The sequence below is a fragment of the Gopherus evgoodei genome, chromosome 2, assembly GCF_007399415.2.
Source record: "Gopherus evgoodei ecotype Sinaloan lineage chromosome 2, rGopEvg1_v1.p, whole genome shotgun sequence".
NCBI classification, from domain to species: domain Eukaryota; kingdom Metazoa; phylum Chordata; order Testudines; family Testudinidae; genus Gopherus; species Gopherus evgoodei.
In genome coordinates, this window is record NC_044323.1 from 212333156 (window position 1) to 212354060 (window position 20905).

General features: G+C 41.4%; 1 protein-coding gene across 5 annotated transcripts in view; it reads right to left on the reverse strand.

The window, feature by feature from the left end:
• ROCK1 (Rho associated coiled-coil containing protein kinase 1) overlaps window positions 1–20905 on the reverse strand; it is a 199002-nt gene that overhangs the window by 87896 nt on the left and 90201 nt on the right. For 4 of the 5 annotated variants that reach the window (XM_030552881.1, XM_030552882.1, XM_030552884.1 and 1 more), the window contains 4 exons: window positions 19441–19532; window positions 12874–13033; window positions 8159–8225; window positions 1783–1871 (listed from right to left, as the gene is read on the reverse strand). In XM_030552881.1, the coding sequence (XP_030408741.1) occupies window positions 1783–1871; window positions 8159–8225; window positions 12874–13033; window positions 19441–19532 (408 nt within the window). The remainder of the gene's footprint in view (window positions 1–1782; window positions 1872–8158; window positions 8226–12873; window positions 13034–19440; window positions 19533–20905) is intronic. The other variant, XM_030552885.1, reaches the window with a different exon arrangement.

Consider the following 20905-nt stretch of genomic DNA (forward strand, 5'->3'; position numbering starts at 1 on the left):
AGCAGTCTCAGATGATAATGTTCGTTTAAAGAATAATTGCACTCCAGATCTGACAAAACGCAAAGAGGGTACCAACGTGAGATTTCTAAAGATAGCTACAGCACTCAACACAAGGTTTACGAATCTGAAGTGCCTTCCAAAATCTGAGAGGGATGAGGTGTGGAGCATGCTTTCAGAAGTCCTAAAAGAGCAACACTCCAATTCAGAAACTAAACAACCTGAACCACCAAAAATGAAAATCAACCTTCTGCTGGTGACATCTGACTCAGATGATGATAATAAACCTGTGTGAATCCACACTGCTTTGGAACATTATCAAGCAGAATCCCTTATCAGCATGGACACATGCCCTCTGGAATAGTGGTTGAAGCATGAAGGGACATATGAATCTTCAGCGTATCTGGCACGTAAATATCTTGCAACACCAGCTACAACAGTGCCTCTGTTATCACTTTCAGGTGACACTGTAAACAAGAAGCAGTCAGCATTATCTCCTGCAAATGTAAACAAACTTCTTTGTCTTAGTGATTGGCTCAACAAGAAGTAGAACTGAGTGGACTTTTAGGCTCTAAAGTTTTACATCATTTTATTTTGAATGCAGTTCCCCCTCCCCCAATTCTACATTTGTAAGTTTAACTTTCATGACAGAGATTACACTACGGTACTTGTATTAGGCAAATTGAAAAATATCATCTCTTGTTTTTTTACAGTGCAAATATTTGTAATAAAAAATATAAAGTGAGCACTGTACACTTTGTATTCTGTGTTGTAACTGAAAGCTATATATTTGAAAATGTAGAAAACACCCAAAAATATTTAAATAATGGTATTGTTATTTAACCGCACAATTAATCAAGATTAATTTTTTTTAATCACGTGATGGCTCGAAATCAAATCTATTAACCCTGTGAGACATCAGAAGACATGCCGATGTTACTGAATACATATTGTCAGTGTGATTGTAGGGATAAAATTGTTGAATATATTGTTACCATGTGATAGGTAGTCAATATGTGGACAGTGAAATTCTGGATATGTGTAAAGAGCACACTATGTACTAAATACAATTATGTGGTCTAAATTCCCACAAGACCATTTTTGGTAGGAATTCTTCTAAGATGATTAACAGCTATGTGTGCACATTAAGCGCCATGATTATCAGATTTTGAGCTATATGCCCATGTTGATGTAGGTGCAAGAATAGACAGTAATTTGTCAGATATTTACTTTTTCAAGAACATAACAATTTAGTACTCAGATAGAAAACTGCTCCTCATATTGGTCTTAATCTCAACAAAAGTCACAAGCTGGACCTTTCAATAGTACTGCAGCATTTAAGCTACCAAGATGGAGAATCTTAAACTCCAACATTCTAATACATGTAGTGCCCGTAGTATTTTACGTTCATTTTAGATAGATAAGATAGATAAGATAGATAAGATAGATAGATCGATCTCAATGTGTGCACTGTATCCTGCAGGTGTTTTGAAATCTATCAGGATAGTGGAAGGAAAAACAACATGGAGTTCAAATATTCAGGGGTAAAATATATGTGTCTTTCACTGATGCAAACAGAAACAATTCATCTTCCTCTTTAAACACACAAGAAAAACATTCTGAGATACCATTTTAAAGTGATTTAATTTGTGTCCTAGAATCTTTTAGACTACTGTATTGCATAGTAGTATATATTGATATCATGCTTGTAATCCTTAATGTATTTTTACAGAGCTGATGTTTTATATCATTTAATTCTGAAAATGTATTTAAGTTCAGTCTCACCTGCACTTTTGCTCCATTTCATCTTTCAATTGCATTTCATTTTGAAGCTGCTCTTCCAACTGATAGATAGTTTTCTGCATGTTTTCCAGCTTAAAGTATATAGACACACTTATTAAAAATACAGACATTACATTATATGAAACTTGTAAAAAAAATTCCAGCACTTGCCTGGTCTAGCTAAAATATGTCATTATTTATTTTATATTAAGCATTTAATGACAGAGAGGAATGGAAGAGACTAGTTTCCACTCTGTGCACCAACACTGGCATGAGAAGAAAAATGTAAGGACTATGTTTTGTTGGTTATTAAAGTGTGATATACCCTTCTTGAGGCTTTTAAAATAGATTAATTACAAAACAGCAATGCAATGTAGCAGTTGAGAAATCAAGCAAAGTACTTCTCAAAGTTCAACTTATTCCTGCAGTGCTATCTCAGCTCATAAATTTCATTATACAGACTATGTAAAATTGAGTAAGGCCTGATCCTTCAAACATCTAGGCACAAGAGTAAAGCTTTATGTACCTGAATAGTACTGCTGAAAACACATGAGTAAATTACTCATATGCTTAAGTGTTTACAGGATCAAGCCAAAGTTATTATTGCAAGGGATACAGGAAACATTTGTATTTACATTAAAATTTCCTTTTTTTTCCTCTCTAGTAGGAAGATCCACAGATCAGTTAATCTTCTGCCTGTCAACAGCTCTGGATCAGACCTTGGAGTCTCTGATAGGGAGGAAATGGCTCAGTCCCTGAAGACCTAGCCAATCTGAGAGAATTTCCACAGCTTCTATTGTATGACCACTTTATAAACCTTTGAAACCACTAACAAGAACTTCAGATCCTCTTACAACAATAAAGTTACTACACAAGATCTCTTTTTACCATAAAAAGAGGACCACCAAGATACATCCCAGATGTTTAATATTTTCAGTCTCCTCAGGAGCTAGGCCTTAGTTGGTTCCCCCAGTCTTCACTCATAATATTTTAAGAGCTGCATGGAAAGGGATCTACAGTTTCAATTTATAACCTGAAAGGAAATGTAGCCAAGTGGTCTTGCTATCTATCCTGTCATCTTCCTCAAGTAACTCTTCCTAAGGTGTGTTATCCAGAGGACAGTGCAGATGTGTTGCTACTCTTCTACAAAACAGTATCTAAATACTCTGGGGCAAGAGCTTTGTTTTGAGTCTCCTCCTTATTCTGAGGAGTCAGACAACTGTCAGTCATTTCCGGAAGAGGAGTAAAAGGACTGCTCTTCCTAAGTCTCCGAGGTTCACCCCAACCACTTCCCCTCCTACCGAATCTGTGCTTTAAGAAATCAGGTTCTAAGGCTCCATAGTAGGATGATGGAAAAGGAGGTTTCACGTGATATCTGTCCCTGCTCCTTCTGAATACTTTCTACAGGAACTGTTCTATTGCTCTGCTGGTATCTGATATTTGGGGAGAAACTCGAATGCTCTTTACCCATCTTAAATGGGAGAGGTGGGAGATTTTTTTTCCTGCTTCTGAGCAGGATGTTTCCTCACTTCCTTTTTCTATTTTTTTTTTAAGAGACTTTTCTCGCTACTCCAATGGAAAAAGGAAGACAGAGAATCCATGCTCCTTAAAAGGCTGAGGAGTTTGGCAAGTGACTGCCCCTGCTGGTTTTATTATTTTGCTTTCTTCCACACCACTGGGCTGCTCTGAGGTATCCAGAGGTAGAGTGGAGAGGCTCTGTAACTGTCCTCCATCTAGATAAGACAGTATGCTTTATCAGTTTATCAGACTCCGCCACAAAACTTTGAGATATGAGGGTGTTCCTGTCAAACAGATAGCTAAGGGTTAATGTTCTTTTACCTGTAAAGGGATAACAACAGTAACCTGAAACACCTGACCAGAGGACCAATCAGGAAACAAAACCTTTTCAAATCTGGGTGGAGGGAAGTTTTGGGTGTGGGTCCTTTGTTCTTAGTCTGTTCCTTTTCTCGTCTCTGAGAGTGATCTTTCTATTTCCTGGCTTTCTAATCTTCTGTTTCCAAGTTGTAAGTATAAGGATAGTAAGACAATAGGTTTATATTGTTTTCTTTTGTATTTACATGTGTGTAGTTGCTGGAATGCTTTAAATTGTATTCTTTTTGGATAAGGCTGTTTATTTATTTTTTTTCCTTTAAGCAATTGACCCTGTATATTGTCACCTTAATAGAGAGACTATTTTAATGACTTTTTCTTTCTTTTTTATATAAAGCTTTCTTTTTAAGACCTGTTGGAGTTTTTCTTTAGTGGGGACTCCAGGGAATTGAGTCTGCAGCTCACCAAGGAATTGGTGGGAGGAAGTAGTCAGGGGGAAAATCTCTGTGTGTTAGATTTACTAAGCCTGACTTTGCATACCCTCTGGGTGAGGGGAAAGAGATTAGATCTCTCGGTACTTGTGTTTCCAGGACTGGAAGCAGGGAATCTCCTAGGGTCGTCCAGGGAGGGGAGCCTGGGAGGAAGTAACGAGGAAACAAGGGGAGGGGGTTATTTCCCTTTGTTGTAAGACTCAAGGCATCTGAGTCTGGGGGTCCCCCAGGGAAGGTTTTGGGGAGACCACAGTGAGCTAGGCACTGTATAATTCCTAGCTGGTGGCAGCGATACCAGGTCCAAGCTGGTAACTAAGCTTGGAGGTTTTCATGCTAACACCCATATTTTGGACGCTAAGGTCCAGATCTGGGAAGAAATGTTATAACAGTTCCCCAATCTGTTCCAGAGGAAGTGGCCTCCATCATGAGATCTTAGAGTGGCCCTGACAATGAAATCTAAAGGGAGAGTCCCACCTACTGCTGTGCCATAGACAGTGTGTAACCCTTAAAGAGACGATTCCTAAGTAGTACCCCCTTTGATTTTATGGATGGATGGTGTCTAACCCCATAATTTGTAGGGACAAGGGGGGACCAGGGGAAGCTTGTACATAGAACAGCTATTTTGCCTGAATGAGTCACACAGAAAATAAGGCTGGGTTACATAAGGACTCACCCACACTTTGATAAGCAAGGGCATGGGAGCTGGACAGAAGTAAATGAAGGGCTCTTTACTGTCTACTGTCTGGGTTGATCTCCTTTTTTGTCTTTCCATGCTGACTACTCCAGGGTGGTTTTTTTTGTTTGTTTGTTTTTGTGGCGGGGAGAGGAATAGTTGTCCACACTGGCAGTTTGGGATGACAGCCCAGGAATTTCTGTACTCAATGTTGCAGGCTTGTGCCTTTGACTGCCTCTGTGGTGCAGTTCCCTAAGAGGCCTGCCAGACATGCTGTGCTAACAGTTGCTGCAGCCAGTTACCTTAGTTATCAAAAGAGGTGCTTCAGAGAGGTTTCTGCTAAGCCTGAGGCTTAATAGCACCCCAGCAAAAGTCTGGAATTCAACAAATGGAGCAGTTAGAATAAAAACATTTTTTGATTGTTTTTGTTTCTTTTCAGTTTCTGTTCTGCATTCTGGGGTAGGGACAGGGTTACCATATTTGAACTTTCAAAAAAGAGGACACTCCATGGGGGGTGGGATGGGTGTAGCCCCGCCCCATCCACTCCCTCTCACTTCCCACCCTGACTGCCCCCCACAGAACCACAACCCAACCAACCCCCCCCCGCTCCTTGTCCCCTGATCGCCCCCTCCAGGACCCCACTCCGTATCTAAGCCTCCCTTCTCCTTGTCCCTGACTACCCGCTCCTGAGACCACCCCACCCTAAATGCCCCCCTAGGACCACACCCCCTACCTGTTCCCTGACTCCCCGACCCCTTTCCACACCCCCGCACCCTGACAGCACCCCACCTCCCGGAACCTCCGACTCATCCAACCCCCCCCGATCCCTGTCCCCCAGCCCCTCTCTGCACCCCCACACCCCAGGAACTCCCGACTCATCCAACTCCACTGCTCCCTGTCCCCTGACCCCATTCCACACCCCCACCCTCTGACACGCCCCCCCGAAACCCTGACCCATCCAAATGCCTCCTGCCCGTCCCCCGGAACGCCCTGCCCTTTCTCCAACCCCTCAGCCCCCTTACCATGCTGCTCAGACCAGCATGTTTGGCTCCAAGAGGAACCAGACACGCTGCCACGCTCCCCTGCAGCGTGCACAGCCCTGCCCCCCCAGAGTGCTGCCAGCACGGCATGCTGAGTCTGAAGGGGAAGGGGGAGCAGGAAATGGGCTCTGGCTGCTGGAGGCCCCAATGAAAGCGGCTCAATCCAGCCCAACTGCTGTCAGTCAGCCGCACTGTGCTCTGCATTGGGAGGGAAATCCCGGACTTTTTAAAATTTTTACCAAGTCCTCCCAGATGGCTATTTAAAACCCCAAAGTCCGGACATGTCCAGGATAATCTGTACGTATGGTAACCCTAGGTAGGGAGAGTCTGGAGAAGTCTGACTCCAGTAGAGAGGGCAAGAACAAAAAACTCTCTGGGATCTTTAGGGGCTTGCCACACCCTCCCTGATAATGACTTAACATGTCTGGTTCTACCTCCTGAGTTGTGGGAAGGCTGAAGACCCACTGCAAAACAATTTGTGAATCTTTCTGAACTTAACTTTTAGTCTCTGATGGGCACTGAATTTCAAGAGTTAAATAAAAATAAACGAGTAAAGTTAATTCATATTTCCAAATAGATTCAGAATTTTAATTAAAGGACTATGGATTCCTTCTCTCTCTAGAATCTTAGGGTCCAATCCTATGAGATCCTGAAGATCCTCAAAACCCAGTGTGTTCCCTGAAAATTGCAGGCACTCAATTCCTCCCATGAGGCACTCAACATCTTGTAGAACTGTACATGTAGGCAGTATCTTGTGTTACATTTACTTAACTTTGTTTGCAGTGTTGTTGTAGCCATGTTCCTCCCAGGATATGAGAGAGACAAGGTGGGTGAGGTAAGATCTTTTATTGGATGAACTTCAGTTGGTGAAAGAGACAAGCTTTCAAGCGACAAAGAGCTCTTCTAGGGAATTTTCACAATAACTAAGCAACTCAGGTGACCTGCTCAGGCACTTTTGGAAATTTCACTAGGTGCCTGTCTGCACCTTTCAGCATCTAAATACCTGAAAATCTGGCCTTAAGTTCTTATTTTCTCACATCAACTAAAGGCAGGTGAAGTAACATACAAGAAAAGACACCAGTCAAAATGGGCACAAAGAATCAGCATCCTTCAAATCAAACAAACACTTACTGAATTATGTTAAGCCAATGCAAGATAAACACTTGGTTCCTCTGCCCTTTAAAAATATTTCTGTAGGTAATACAGTATTTAAGAACAAACTATACAGAGTCATCAAAAATAGGCATAAAACAGAGCAAGTTCTGCAGTTGAACTTTTTCTCTCTTTCATTCAACTGTACAGCCTTCCTCTTCTTCCTCTATTTGGAAAACACCTTATATTATAAACTAATTAACAATGAATAGTAACAGACAGTCATTGATATCTGCTTAATGGAATGGACAATAGAAACAAGTCATGGATACTGCTAGTTGCATCCAAACCTAGCATGATAGCTATTAGAGCCAGCCAGAAAATTTTCTGATAGAACATTTCTCCGTCAGAAAACACCAATTTTAAAATGTTCAGCAGCAATGGACTGATTTTGCCAAAAAACCTCAATGAGAGCCTGCCTGATTTCCTTCCCCGACCAAGCCGCCTCTCTGGAACCTAGGGCTTCCGAGGCTCCTCAACAGGTCACCTGGCAGGGAGCTTGGGATGTGAGGATCCTTGTTCCTCAGCATCCTGTCTCATGGGGAGCTTGAGAACTGTGGCTCTCAGGATTACTTGGCAGCTTACTAGGCAAGCTGTCCTGGAGCTGGGGCTCCCAATGGTGTCTAGACCATCCAGGCTCCCTGATTCTTTGAGTGCTCCAGAAGTTTCAGGATTTCTAGGCTCTCAGCTCCTCAGCAGGCTGCTGGGTTCCCAGAGATCCCTAGATCCTGCACTAGCTGGCTCTCTGGGGAGCTAAGCAGCCTCCTGCTCCCTGGCTGGCCTAGTAACAGGCTGCCTGGCTTCCTAGCTCTGCGGACTGCCAGACATGCTACTGCAGATCTGGCTTCCAGGGAGCATATTTTGTTTTGGAAAACCAAAACTTTTCTATTATGGAAATGTTTTGGTGTTTCTTAAAACTAAGTGTGGAATTTCAATTCAGTGAAAATTCTGAGATTTCGGCATTTTTCATTCCGATTCAGGATAGTTTTCTTCTAAAATATCGATTTATTTTTCAGAACTGAAATTCTGTTTCCCTGCTAGCTCTTAAAGCTATGTCCCAGTTAAAATAAATGTACTGATTTTCCATATTTCAAAGCACTAAAGCAGTTTCATGTCATTTAAAATTACATCAGTATTCCAATGTGCAGTGTACCCACTGTCAGTTTACACAAAACTAATATCAAAGTACATACCAGGCTTTTATCTATACTGGAACTTGTTCTGTTGTCAATTGAATTTTCTGCAGAGGCAGATAAACACCTATAACAAAATATTTAATTAAAAATGTTTAAAAGCAAGATTATGAGATAGAAAAAACAGAGTAAGCTAGTTTAAAAGGATCTCCAAAGAGCTAGCCAAGGGGGCTGTAAGGACAGATTTTTAGTGCTTCCGTTTATTATAAGATGTAAACACATTTAATTAAAAAAGCATACAGTTAATTGTATAATTTGTCTTATGTTAAGTAGAAATCTGCAGTTTTTACTATTCTTCTTCTAGGAAAAAAAGTACTTCCTTTTTTAATAGCTTAAAAATTTTGCTTTCCAGGTTCAACACTCTCTTGGGCCCTGATCAAGCACACATTTACTCACGTGCTTAATTTTTCTCACAGGAGTAGTACCATAGAAGTCAATTCTGCAGAGGTTATGGGCATGGAACCCCCAGTGAAGTTAACAGGAGTTCCATAAAGAACCCTATGCTGCAAGTCCGTCTAACAGTATTCCTTTTTTACGTAATGGTATCTATTCGGCGTACCGAGTAGATATATATGTTTATTTGCCATGACTGTGTATGCATATTTGTCATGGATTATGAAAGTCAGATAAATAAATGCAAATAATTTCCTGATTACCTTAAAAGCCTGGGATGAGATTCTGCTCCCAACTCCTACATTTTTATGCTTGAGTAAAGGAGACAGAATGGCATAAAGGGGCTCCACAAGCCCTAGATCCATTTTAGGAAGAAGCAGCTTAGCATGCAAAAGACAGCCACAGACTCTCTTCGGAGGACTACCTCCCACATCCCGATGTAAGGGGAGTGTCTGGAGCAGGACTAGGGGTGGGATGGATGTGCTGGAAGGAAGGCTGCAGCACAGAGTACTGAGGAGATTTTGGGGAACATTACTCCTCTTAGGCAGAAAATGACAGGCTGCCATAAGTCAGATAGCTCCCGTAAGTTAGACTGCCTAACTTACACCTGGGGCCACTTTGGTTCCTTAAGGTAATCCAGAATCAGGAAGGTGCAAAGATGGCTTAAAGTAACCTTAGCCCTTCCTTCCACTGGACTTTGAGGTCTGTGAAACGCAACTCAAAATCTCATCCTTGAAGATTAAAAATATATTTATTGCCCTACTTTTTCCATTTGACAAATAATGATTTTTCCTGCAACTTCAAAGGAACAGGAATTAATGTGGCTTTTTGGGTACACTGGATTCTAGTGCTATAACTACAGCCAAAGCCATGATGGGAAGGGGAGTACAGAGAAAGTAGCAGCTAAGCAGTGGTGTCTATAAGTACTATACCTGTAAAAGGCAGAATGATTCCAGAAACTTAATGGGGAAGCATGTTCAGAAGTGGCACGTGTTACATAAGAGATATAGTATGTGCTTTCCCCAATGCCAGCATCTGGAGTACTATCAAGTACATAAGATATGGGGCTATGACCCTGCCTGATCACACTCCCCTTGGGATGGTCAGCGCTAGCCATCTCAATCTCCTTGCACTTAGAGTGCGGCCTGCAACACTGAGGCTGCGCCTTTCACGGGTGTGATGACAGGCTCTCAAGCACCTTTTCCGCCTTATAAAAATGTGTGCTGAGACAGCCAAAATTTGTCCTTTTCTTTGTAATACTGTATTCGAAAACAAAAGTAAGAAGTTCTTATTTTACAACAATATCAATGGTGCTTCTATCAACAATGCACAACAATGCACAGGGATATATGGTTTGTGTTTCCTTGGACAACTGGATGCCAATATTACAATAGCAAAGCAGTGGTTCTTGTGCATGTGTTTTTTATTCCACAGGAAGGGAGTGGTTGAATTAAAAACAGAACATTTAGAACCTGAAGGAATAGCTACAAGATTATTTTTAAAAAGGGAGTATAAAGTAGATTGTAGGGTACTATCCTTTAAAACTTACTGGATCAGACCAATGGTCCATTTAGTCGTGTATCCTACCCAAACAATAGCCAGAAACAGATGTGTCAAAGGAAGTTGTAAAATATCTATAACGAAGTAACTTATTTGTGGCAGTGGGAAGTGCCCCTCAGTCAGTCAGTCAATGGTTGGCTTATGCTCTGAAGCAAGTGGGTTTATACACCCGATACATTTTTATTCTATCTAGTATATCTAGGGATAGCATTATAATAAGGATGTCCCAGCTTTTTCTGAATCCTATTTTTCCTGACTCCTACACTAAGGATCTGATCCAAAGCCCACTACAGACAATGAAAAGATTTCCACTGACTTCAAAGGGCACTTCATCAAGCCAAAGCTCTTGGCCTCAATACTATCTTGTTGCACTGAGTTATACAGGTTAATTATGCACCACATAAAGCATTTCCTTTCTTCAGTTTTGAATTTGTGCTTTTTAACTTCAGTTAACATTGTTTAGCACTCAGCTTTTCTGAAATGTTAAACAAGAATGTCTGAAAACCACATTAAGGAGATGCTGCAACTCAGGAATCCTGGGTTCTATTCCAGGTTCTCAACAACTATGTGCTTTAGTGTTTACAGATTATTCTGATCCCTGTCCATCCTGTATTCCTCCAACTTGGGTTTCCATCTTCTGTTCCCTTCGGTTGCTATCCACTCTGCCCCATCCCCTCCTCTGCTCCCTACTCCTCCCCATCTTGACTCCAATACCTGTTCCCATCTTCTATCACCTCCAGCTCTTGTCTCAGTATTATCGTATCAACTCCAGCCTACTCGTGTCCCCATTTTACTCCTCACGCCTTTAAATTCAAGTCAGACAGTTTCCTCTAGAATGCTTGGGCACCAGCAGAGGGGCACTGGGAGGACAGGAGGGACAGCCTCCCTATTTTTAATTCTTGTGCCTCACACTAGAGTCGTCCCTGTCTGCCAGGAAGAACTGCAGGGAAAGTTATTTTCAGCTCCTGCAGCCCCAGGAGTAAGCATGCTCAGTCACTCTGCAGATGACACATGTATAGCTTGGTTGGTACATACCCACAAGTGCTTTGTGGGGACAGAGCATGCTCAGCACAGCTGGAATTTTTACAGAATTTAGCTGCCAGCCTCTAACAAACCACTAGTGAGCAAGTCTAAATTGTTATTTTCAGAGGCTTATAAACTTATCCAAAATTTGGGCAGATTTGTACAGGGATGGCTAAAAGCACATATCTGACACATAGGCCAGTCACCTGCCAAATTTCAAGTCCCAGCTCCCAAGCACAGAGACATTATAGCTTCTCCATAATATACTTTAACAAGGACAAAACAATTTATTTTTCCCTAGCCTCATTCTCAAACAGCTAACCTGATTTTTTAACTGAACCTGTCCAAGAAAAAACAACAAAAAACTTGCCTGAGGCAGACACCCGGCATGGAAAAATATCAGTCTCAACAGCTAAGGTCAGCAAAGTTATAAGTGAGGTTACAATTTAATCATGAGTATTTTTAGTAAAAGTCATGGACAGGTCATGTCCAAAAAACAATAATTCACAGCCCGTGACCTGTTCATTACTTATACCATAATACTCCTGATTTAATCTGGGAGGGAAAAGGCTCTTGGGAAGGGAGCCCCGGGATGCCAGCAGCTGCTCCAGCTGCTGCCAGAGGGGGGAGCCCCAGAGCCAGCCACCCCAGAATCACTACCAGAGCAGCATCCAATGCAGATGGCACCGGGGCCGGGGCTGCTCCAGCACCGGCTGGTGTGGCTGTCCCCAGGGCTGCCTCAGCAGCTGGTCCCAGGGACAGCTGCTTGGGTAGCTCTGGGGTCAGTCACACTGGGCGCTACAGAAGTCTCAGAGACCACAGGAAGTAACGGAATCTGTGACTTCCACGATCTCCATTACAGACATGGAGGCCTAGTTATAAGCAACTGAAAAGAGGATCTTAGAAGGTGTTGAGCAACCTTTAACCATTGTTGCTACCAACAAAATCTATGCTACTGAATAGTATTGACCATACAAATAGCAATACATGCAGTTTGAACTGATGTTATTTAAAACCTCATGGGCAGTAGTGCAAATTATAAAAATCATGTCAATTTCATGCTGCTGCTTGGGAGAACTTTAAAAGAAAAGAAAAAAAGAGACTAAGAGGCAGAGTGGAGTAGTGGAGCCACTATCTTCACAACAGCCAAGTAAGAACGAGAAACTTCCTTATCCTTTCTAGCAGCCATGAGGAGACTTTAAATTTACCAGATATCTATTAGCTAGAAACTGATCTAAAAGAAAGTCCCCAAGCAAAGTTAAGGAACATCATCCTGGGGATAAAGTGAGTTTCGGCTGCATTTGGCTTTTCATTGCCTTGGGATCACTGGTTTTGCCCTCATCCTTCTGGCATCACACAGACACACTCGAACTACTTTGTATGTGATTCCATCTAGTAGGTGCCTAGTACACTTTCTAAGCCAAATTAATGTAGTGTTATTATATGTATGGCTAATTCAGAATCAGTAACACTAACCCGACTACAAAACTCCTGTAACATTTTAAAACACCAACATCTAGCAGTGGTACCATTTTCATGTAAATACCGCAAATCATGACACACTAGAATTTTTCACTATTACACTGCTAAATATACAGTGAGAGAGAGTGTGAGTATGTGTGTGTAAAAGAGAAAGAGAGCACGCAAGCATGTGTACACACACACACAAATATGTAAATAAGAATCAAATATACAAAACTTGGTGATAGCACATAACAGTTTGTTTCCTCCATACTTACCGATGGCTGCTGTAGTATGTAAATCCTACAAAAGGTAGCTGATTGCCAACAAATGCTTTTGGTATAGGGAATGTTTCTTCCTCTCCCTTGTCTTCTTCCAAATCATCAAAGTTACTAGTGTCAATATCACTACTTAAATCAGGAACAACTGGTGCTACAGCTAGAATAAAATAAAATGATCATCATTCAACTCAAATGACAATGACCTAATTGACAAATAAATGTAAATGTTATGATCAATATTAGAATTGCCCTTTCTGTTATAGTCTTAGAGTCAATAATTTGTGTTATTTTAAATAGTCATGACTTGACATTTAGGGATGTGTGTGTGTGTGTGTCAGTAGGTAGATGTGACAGAGATCATCTGAACAAATTAGGTCTCGATTCTATAGCGTATGGGGGAATGCAGATTCAGTAGGGCACTGTGCAGGTACAGCAGTTCACTTTTGTGCTATGTAATACATAGATCTAAGTTAAGGCCCTGATCCTGTCAAGTTAACCATGGACATCATAAAAAGTCAATAGAGGAGTTCAGAAACAAAAATTGAAGTGAAGACCAGTGAAGAATCACTAAGTTCTTTAGTGATTCTCTTGGGTTTTCTGGCTCCTTTGTGCCAATCTGGCAGTGAAAGAGAGGCAGAAAGAAGCCAGATTTGACCAGCTGAGAATTCTGTTGGTGTTGATGAGTTTTCAGTTGGAGCAGAGCAAGCATACTTGGTTCCTGCACTACCCATCCTTCGCTACTCAGCCATGGTTGAGAGGGCATGTCAGGGACATACAGAGACAGAAAGGGGCTTGATCAGAGCATGTACTGCCCAATCCCCAACTGACAAAGACTGCTTGGAGACTACGAGCAAGGGAAATTTAGAGCATTCCTCACAGACTGGATCTAAATTCTGGGGCAGCAGAGAATCTGGTCCTCAATTCTCCAAGAGGTTAAGGTACAAACAAAAGCCCCATATTTTTAATAACTCTGAAGAACTGTGTTGGCTTTACAAAGGCTGGCTTTCATCAGGCAATTTTTGCATTCAAATCTATCCATTTATCACATGCACTTACACTGTTCTTGTTCAAGAAAAAAGTTTATTTTGGGTTCAAATCAAATCAAAGTTATAGGGTTTTTTAAATTATTTTTAAAACTATTTATATAACAAGGAGATATAGTTACTCTCATGCCTTATAATCATGCGTCCTTTGGTCTTGCCACAAGCCCCTCTCTGGGCAACTATTTGCACCAGCAGCAAAGAAAAGAATGGTTACTTATCCTTCTGTAACACTGATTTTTCAAGAAGTTGTAAGTCGTCATTGCAGATCCCACTGTAGGTGCACATACGTGTGCAATCAGATTCTTCTGAATAGTGAAGTGTGTGTCTGTGTGGGAGGAACTGTACTTATACACCGTCATACTCCCATATGAGGGCAAAAAGAGTGGGCCAGCCAACACCCTCCTTCGGTTCCCCCACAACTCAAACCCTGTGATAACTGAAAGCTCCAAAAAGCAGAAATGGGAGGGGAGCTCCCGCAGGTCATTGGATCCACACTGCCAACAACATCTCAAAGAATCACAGTTACTGGAGGGTAAATAACCTTGCTTTCTTTTTTGAGTACATGTCAGCGTGGATTCTAGGTAAGCAACTGGGAAGCAGTATCACCCTGGGAAGGTGGTAATAAGGAGTTCCAGCTAAATCACTTGAATAATGATTTTACTACTGCTCTACCAGCTAAGTCCAAGCAAAAATTGTCTGACAGAAGTCAGTGGATTACTCTATATCATTGCTTTGCAGATTTCTGATACTCGTACATATCTGGTGCAGGCAATGATGCAGCCTGACCTTCGGTGGAATAAGTCTGATATACGAAGGAAGAGCTACACCAGCCAACTGGCAAACATGAAATTTTTTGTGTATCCATTTTGAAAGTCATCTTGATGAGATGGCCTGATTTTTAGAATGCCTGGCTATAATGAGAAATAGATTGGGTGACAGACTGAACAGTTTGGTCTTGTCAACATAATAAAGCGAAATCTTGAACACAAACTAACCTAAACTACCAAAATAAAAAGGAAAGCAGCATTTTTCGTGTGCATAGTCAAGTTTCAAAGCTATAATAAGTCAATGTTCAGCTGTAAACTTTTCAAAAAACATAGTATCTTGTTCAAAGTTACGAACATTTTAGAGTTACGAATAATATCCATTCCCGAGGTGTTTGTAACTCTGACGCTCCTCTGTATAGGCAATTGCTTTTCTCCCAGTGCCTAGTATGGTTTCAGGATTGGTTTAGATGAAAATCTGAGACCACCTTGGGAATGAATTTCAGATGAGGTCTTGTACCATCTTGTCTCTGTGGGGTGTTGTATAGGGAAGCTCAACATAAGTGCCAGAAGCTCTCACTCTCTTCCGGCCAAAGTAATAGCCACGAGGAAGATTAACTTAAGCTTATGCTGTTGTCAGGAGCATTCTGAGAGGTTCCATTAGGATGTGGAAAATGTGGCTGAGCTCCCAGGCAGGAATAAGTTCTTCAACCAGTTAGTAAATATTTATTAGCCCATGGAGGAACTCTGATATGGTCAGATGAGAAAAGAGAACTGTATCAGTGAATGAAAAGTAAAATTGTTGCAAAGTGATCTTAAGAGAACTGAATGAAAGGCCAGCCTCCTTCAGAACAACAGATAGGCAAGGATCTTCAGTATCAGGACCTGAATTGAACCAAGACCACATTGATGTGCCCATATTGAAAATGTCTTCCACTTCGAAGAGTAAGTCTTTCTTGTTGACATTTTCCTGTTTTGTATCAGGATTTTCTGGATCTGTACAGAGCAGCCCTTGTCTGGGGTATTCAACCAGCCAATAACCCACACAATCAGGTGCAGTGACTTTGGGTCTGGATAGAGTAGCTGTCACAACCAGGTCATGGGCAGCACGACCTAATGGTCAGAGACAGAGTCCACATTCGTGAGATAGTTGTCAAAAGTGAGGATACGGGGATCAGAAGCAAGAGACAAATTTGAGAACAGAACCAGGAGTCAGGAACCAAAGTCAAGCCAGCTCAGGATACTAGGAGGTTAGAGGCTGGAGAAAAAATTGGAGATCAGGAACCACAAGTCAGATGCCAGGAGTCAAGCCGGGTCAGGATGCTAAAAATAAAATAAAATAAAATAAAATAAAAATTAATCAAGCCAAGGGAGCAGGAGCAGGAAGCGCAAGGCAAACAGTCTGGGACAGGGTGGAGCCCAGTTGTTTAAACAGTTTCCTGTTCCTACTGTTGGATTAAGTACAGCCAGCAGCTCTGGGACTCCGCCAATAGGACCTCAGGGGCGGAGCCTCAAATTCAGGCTGGGATTCGTGGATCCTAGGTAAGCAGTTGTCAGTAGGCTACCAAGTGGAGGTTTGGAGCGTGGCCATTCCTAGGAATCCTGCAGACCCAAGTTTGAGACAGTGGGTCATTACAGTAGCTGTTCATAGTGTTGGAAGATCAGGTGCAGGCAGTCCAGAAACTAAATGTATATCTGCAACAGATCTGTCATCCAAAACTGCCTCTGCCAGTGTGGAGCTTACATTAATAGATTCTAGGTACAGCAATTTTCACTCGCTTACCACAGCCAGATGGGGATATGAACCCATGGCCTCTAGGACTGGCAGCAGAATCCACATTCTTACCCCACCAGGCCACCTATGAGAACAATATAGTGACTTTCTCCTCTCATTTTGGAACTCACCCTGAAGATTAGAAAAATCAGTGGAAAGGCATATAGGAGGCTTGGGACTACTGAAGAAGGAAGGCATCTGGTATCAAGCCCAGACTCAGGCATGGTCTGGAATAGTTCTAATCATTGGAGGGAAACAGATACTGTAAAAAAGGAATATCAGATCTCTGATGGACATCTGCAGTGTTCTCTCAAGAGAAATTACAGATGGCCTAGTCAGGAAGTCTGCCAAGTTAACTCCTGGGAAATGAAAAGCCATGGGGGCTAACTTGTGTGGGTGGCACCATTGCTTGGGTTTCAGATCTTCCAGATAGAGGAGAGAGAAGCTTATGCTTCCTGGCTTGTTTATCCAGCGCATGGCAGAGGTGTCATCTGCCGAGACGTGCAATGTGGAATTTTGAAGAACAGATAAGACTGTCATGGATGCTACTCTGATGGCTCTGAGCTCCAGAACATTGATGTGGAGCTCCATGTTCTCTGGAGACTAGGTCCTTTGCATTTGTAAGTTGACTCCTCAACCTGTCCCTGAGGCAGCCATGATTAAGGTCCTTGCCAGACAGATGGCAGAACAGTACACTTCCACACGTTTGTGGGTTCCTTCCACCATCCCAGTTCAGCAACCATGTGAGGTGGAACCATGACCTTCTTGCTCATTTGGTGCTCCCCAGTGAAACAGACCAATATGAGGCAAAGTCAGAGAAGTCACAGGTGAAATCTGGCAAGTGGCATCACATATGTGCACACCAACATATGGCCTAGCAGTTCCAGATAAATGTGGTCAGGTTTGATTCTTTCTTGAACCCTAGCAATTGCACTGACAGGAAAGTATGCTATCTTCAGGAAGGTATGCCTTCATCAACCTGGAGTCGACAAAGGCCCCTGTGAACTTGATCATCTAAAGTGGCAAGAGAAATGATTTTTTGTAGTTCACCAGGAGGCTCAATTGAGATAACAGGGAGATGGCAGCAGGCCTGGAATTATGCCATCTCCTACTGAGATGTTCCCTTGATCAGCCAATTGTCCAGGTAAGGGAAAGAGCAAATGCCCTGTCTTCTGAGACACGTCGCTATTACAGACAGGCACTTTGTGAAGACTTTCAGATTGTGGAGAGTTCAAATGGTAGTACCCTGTGTTGGTTATGACTGGGACCCCAATGTGAACGGTAACTACTACATGTGGACTAGATGGAGGCTACATGGAAATATGCATCTTGCAAGTCAAGAGTTGCACACCGTTCTTGAGCATGAAGTGATGGAATCAAAAAAATGTTACCATCCTGAATCTGAGGCAGCATTTGTATTTGTTCAGTCTCCTCAGGTCTAGTACAGAACAAAAAACTCCTGCCTTCAGGATAAGAACATATCAGGAGTAGAAGCCTCTTCCCCCATACTCTTGCAGTATGTCTCCTACAGCTCCTAGACACAACACTTTAACAGGCTCTCATGAGAAGAGTCCCTGAAGAGGCACAGGGAAAGGGGATGGATAGGAGGCATGCACTGGAAATGTATAGGCTAACCTTAGGCAATGTCTAATGTCCATTTATCAGCTGTGATGGCTGCCCTAGCATGGTAGAAAGGGGCAAGGCAGTTTCCAACATTGAGGATAAGTCCCAGATTGGCTCCAATGTGACTCACGATGCTCTTGTCAAATCTGGCCTTCTTTTCTTGTTGGTAATTTGGTTATCAACTGCAAGAACAGGTTGGGGCCTTCTGCCTTTGTTGGGGCTGGTACTAGAATGGCTTTCTATATGAAGCCAGTACATAGATCCCCAGGAATCACATCACAGCCCTTGAGGAAATAGAGTGCTTCATCTGTTCTCGGGATGATGAGCTAACTTCCCTTGTAGGGCACATTCTCCATAGTAGCCTGTACTTCATGTAGTATGCCCAAAGCCATAAGGGCTGCCTCACGGAGAGACATCTACACTGACATATACTCAAAGAACACTGAACTACATCATTACCAGCCATTACCCTCTTCCGTAAAAATATGCCTCCTTAGGCTTGATGAGAATGACCTCATACCAGCCACTCTGAAAAAGCGTGACAGCACAGTTCTTACCTTATACAAAAACCTTTATCCTTGTGAGTTCGGTTTATGAAAAAAATTTAAATAATCTTTATTAAACATAAAGAAGAGATTCAACCCAGAATCAAGCTATAAAAATGAGTAAGCCACAGCATTATCCCTCCCAGGAATAAACCTGAATAAACAGGCTTTATGTGGTGTTCTAAAAGTTAAACTGACATGGTTTTATCAGGGAGAAAGAAAGCCAGAGTTGAGTGACCCTATGCTGAAAACTTTGCCTCCAACTCACAGACTTTCAAATTGAGACATGGTTAGCAAGAAGTTACCAGTTGATCTACGCTGTGTGATCACCCAGAGGAGAATTTTACAGATAACTCAAACAAACATTGTACTTAGAAAAATATAGTTCCCAGAGCACAGTGATAATATGCTTTCTATGGCTCAAACCAATAAGCAAGTAGGCAGATACATTCTGTACCACAAACTTCTAAGACATTTTAATTCCATATCGAAACCTTCTATTGTCACTTACCTTTCAGAAACTTATGATATCATTATGAATTAGGGCATAATAAATACAGAAGGCAATATTGCTATGAAACGGATCTGGTCTCAGCATTTGCTAAAAGAAAAAAAATAGACTGAAGAAAATCCTGAACTGTGTGGGAAATCTAAACAGACTTGCCTCAACATTTTGTTCTATACTTTGCTAATTACATTAATTCAATATTTAGAGAGAGAAAAGCCTTCCATTAGAACAGAGAGGTGACATCACTTTTGCTGATACACCATGTAAATAAGAGAATATTACTGCTTCAGTATAAAGAACTACTTACTATCTCTAAGAGTTTCCCAAGCCCACTGATCATTTTTGAAGAAGAGGTGTCGCTTGATTTCTTCTACACCATTTCGTCCTAATCTCACTTCCCTATAAACATTTTAAAAAAATACCATGTAAGATTTTTTCCTTTCTGTTAACCAGAGTGGTTCAAATATCTTAGAGTTCAGAGGTGAGAGTTTACATCTGCCAACTAAGGGCAGTATAAAAGCTTTAGTTTCCTTAAAGTTGTGACATAAAATGCCCTATACCAGAACAAGTAGGTTCATGAGGTTTCTTCCCTTCATCCCATAATACAATCTGGTCTTAGGTCTTGTCTACCAAAGGGAAGTTTTACCAGTTATACCGATATATTTTTATCTGTATAACACTGCTCCCTCTCCCCACCCCGATATATATGGACTCTCATTCAGGTATAATTGTGGCATTTTTAGTTAAGCTTAAACCAAAAGTGCCACAGTTATAAGTAATATAAGTTAAACAAAAATCAACTAACTAACCAACTCCACTCTTATTCTACAATTAGAGTACCTAAAAGGAGATGATGATGTCTACTGATATAATTATATTCATTTAAATTCACACCTTTGGGCATACAAAATAAACTTAAGTGTACACAAGGCCTTACACTATCAAATTTGCAGGTAAAGCAGTGCCCCTCTAATTTAAGAGCTGGGCCCAATTATCCTCTCACTTCCACTGCTGTAAATCAGTAACTCCATAGAAGTCAGTTTCATTTGCTGTATGTAAGAGGAAAATCAGGCCCATTATCTCTTGTCTAAGTTCTTTACAATATAAACAGTATTCATTGACAGCATTCACACACTTTCAGAAAGAGCAGCAATCAATAATACCGCTCCATATGACTCAGTCAACTTTCCTATGCAGCATTTCCACGTGCAGACCACTGCTACTTGGCTACAATGCAAAAGAAAATGAAAAAAAAAAGTAAAAAATTAAGCAATAAAAAGAGGGGAGAGGGAAAAAAAAGGCAAGACAAGGAAAAAACAACAGACTGAGAAAGATGAGATAGGAAAAAGAGACAACAATATTAGGGCAGAGATAAAGGCCAGGATAAAAACTAAAATATTCACTCTAAAACTGAAATAAATTATTACAACTAGCTTTTTGGTAGTCCAGCGGACTACCATAAAATAAAATGTTACCCTTATAATAATCTAAAAAGTTCTGAAGAGAAAACTGTATTTAAAAATGAGGATTCTCTCTTCTCTTGCCACATAGTCACCTAGATATCTGCTTACATTGTTAGAACCTGGGTAACATTTAACCCCATGGTCTCAAAATCCCATGAGAAAAACTGATTTTGAAATGTCCACAATTAACTTTCCTATATTGTCTTTTTATGGAATTAAAAAGATTGATTTTCCATCAACGTTTTCAATTACCTGGTAGTTCCCAGGTAAGCATGAATTCTGTTTTTAAGGGTTATTAGTTTATTCTAA